Source organism: Penaeus chinensis, chromosome 6, assembly GCF_019202785.1.
Source record: "Penaeus chinensis breed Huanghai No. 1 chromosome 6, ASM1920278v2, whole genome shotgun sequence".
Taxonomy (NCBI): Eukaryota; Metazoa; Arthropoda; class Malacostraca; order Decapoda; family Penaeidae; genus Penaeus; species Penaeus chinensis.
The window spans coordinates 22,602,758-22,605,257 of NC_061824.1; the positions used below are offsets into that span (position 1 = coordinate 22,602,758).

At 36.2% G+C, this 2,500-nt stretch overlaps 1 protein-coding gene across 2 annotated transcripts in view; it reads left to right on the top strand.

Moving 5' to 3' along the window:
* Window positions 1-2,500, top strand: part of LOC125026190 (mannosyl-oligosaccharide 1,2-alpha-mannosidase IA-like) — a 33,782-nt gene that overhangs the window by 16,745 nt on the left and 14,537 nt on the right. For both annotated transcript variants that reach the window (XM_047614483.1, XM_047614484.1), the window contains exon 2: window positions 1,664-1,882. In XM_047614483.1, coding sequence (XP_047470439.1) covers window positions 1,664-1,882 — 219 coding nt within the window. The remainder of the gene's footprint in view (window positions 1-1,663; window positions 1,883-2,500) is intronic.

The window sequence follows — 2,500 nt, forward strand, 5'->3', positions numbered from 1 at the left end:
ACATTTATATATATTTATACATTTATATATATTTATACATTTATATATATTTATACATTTATATATATTTATACATTTATATATATTTATACATTTATATATATTTATACATTTATATATATTTATACATTTATATATATTTATACATGTGTATGTGTGTATACATGCATATTTGTTTATACACAAATGCATACACACCTGCATGTAATGCAGAAATTTGTATACACTGACACGTGCACTGACACACACACACACTGATATTTATATATTCTTTGAAGGAGAGAGAGGAAAAAGGAAGAACAGGACAGAGTGGGATAGAGTAGATTGGAGAGGGTAATTGATTATTTAGTGTATCAGTGTTTAGATGGCTGTTGCTAGCCAGTTATTGACTGAAATACAGTTGGTATTAAAGTGTTTCCATGAATATTATATTTCTTGGTGTTTCAATAATTTATTTCATGATCTACAGCATTGGTTCCCAAAGTGGGTGGTACCCTCCCTTGGGGATGGTGAAGATCTGGGGGAGGGGGGGAGGGGGGCAGGGTGGCAGGGGGGCAGGGAGGCAGGGGGGCAGGGGGGCCAGGGGGCAGGGGGGCAGGGGGGCCAGGGGGCAGGGCAGCAGGGGGGCAGGGGGGCCAGGGGGCAGGGCGGCAGGGGGGCAGGGGGGCCAGGAGGCAAAAGAGTGGAGTGGGGGGAACAAAGGGATGGTATTAGCAGCACTTAATATTAGCTTCTTTTTTTCTTTTAAACAATCTGAATCACAAAATGTCATAAATATTAAGGTAAACTTTATCTTAATGTTAAGATAATGGTAAATTGGTTTACCAGATTAGGTTGTTTTTGTGAAAGGAATCTTTGTGTTTATTCTTGTTGTTTTCAATTTGAAGTATACCAGAGTAAAGAAAAAATATATGTTCGCATTTGTGTGGGGGGGGGGGGGGCACTAGGAATCCAGCTGGAAGCCAAAAGGGCTCTAGCCTGGAAAAGTTTAGAAACCACTGCTTTACAGAAGTGTCATATCATTTCATCATTACAGTTATCAATCAAAGAGCTGATCCTGATAATCTGTTATCTTCCCAAACACCATTTATTACTCTTGCTATCACCACTTGTCAGCATTTCTCTTGTGATCAGCATGCCTGTCTTGATAAGGTATCATTACAGCTTTCATTATCATTATTATTACTGTTATTTATTATTATTGCTGCTGTCATTATCAGTAGTGGTTTTCATTATTATAGTGCTTTTCATTATTATTACCACAGTTTTGTCATCCTTAGTGCTTTTCATTATCATGGCCACTGTTGTCATCATTTCTGTTTTTCATTATCATTGCTGCTGTCATTATCATGTCCATTGTCATTACCATTACTATTTTGTCTTGATCATCGCTCCTGTCATTATCATTACTGCTTTTCATTAACACTGCTGGAGTCATGATCCTGGCCATTGTCATTATTGTTACTGCTTTACCATTGCTATTGTGATTACTGTTGCCATTACTATTGTCATGAGAATTGGAATCAGAATCACAATATTGAGGGCATTTACAAAAGAAGAAAATAAATTGTTCATAACATTGATATGCCACCTGTTGTAGATTTCTGCTGTATACAGGTATTATTTCACATGTATTATACTAATAACTTGTATTTATTGTCAGATGGTGCTACATGCGTGGCGAGGCTACAAGACCTATGCATGGGGGAAGAACGAATTACGACCAGTCAGCAAACGAGGCCACACTGCTGGAATCTTCGGAAGAGAGGATATGGGGGCAACAATTGTGGATGCTCTTGATACCCTATACATTATGGGGTGTATGGAGGAGTACAATGAAGGGCATGCATGGGTGCAATATAATTTAGATTTCAATCAGCTGGTGAGTTCTATGTAAATTTAAACATTAAATGCAGTTGACTTGTGTATGTAGTTCCCTGTATTATGGTTTTGTAGTTATCAGCAGCTTTTTTGGACTTTGTATTATTATTAATAGCTTTTGCATTATTATTATTTACTTTTAAAGCTATGTAGGCAGTGTGAATTAATTTTCATAGATTTTCTCACATTATGAAGTTGCAGTTATTAACATTTTGTGTAGTGAAACTCACATTGTCAAAGAATAAGTAATCTACTTAATTTGATATGTGAAAGTCAGATCATACCATATGTAAATATAAAATGAAAATGCTATGGAAATGAGTGTGTAGTAATGGTTTGCTTTTGGTAAAGCTCAGAAAGGCCTCACAAAAAACACACATTTGTATTGTGTTGAAGCCTTATGCAAATCTCTTGCTAAAGTTGGGCATTGACCAGGTTGTGCAGCTTTTGTCATATGCTGCAAATAAGCAACAAGAGTGTAAATTTGAACACAGTACAACAGTTAGGATTTAGGAATGGATTATTATACAGTTACAAATGTTATTTTGTAATTTCAGTGAGTTGATACTTCAGTTTATATAGTTATATCTTGGTGTATCTGTACATCTTTTCCAATATC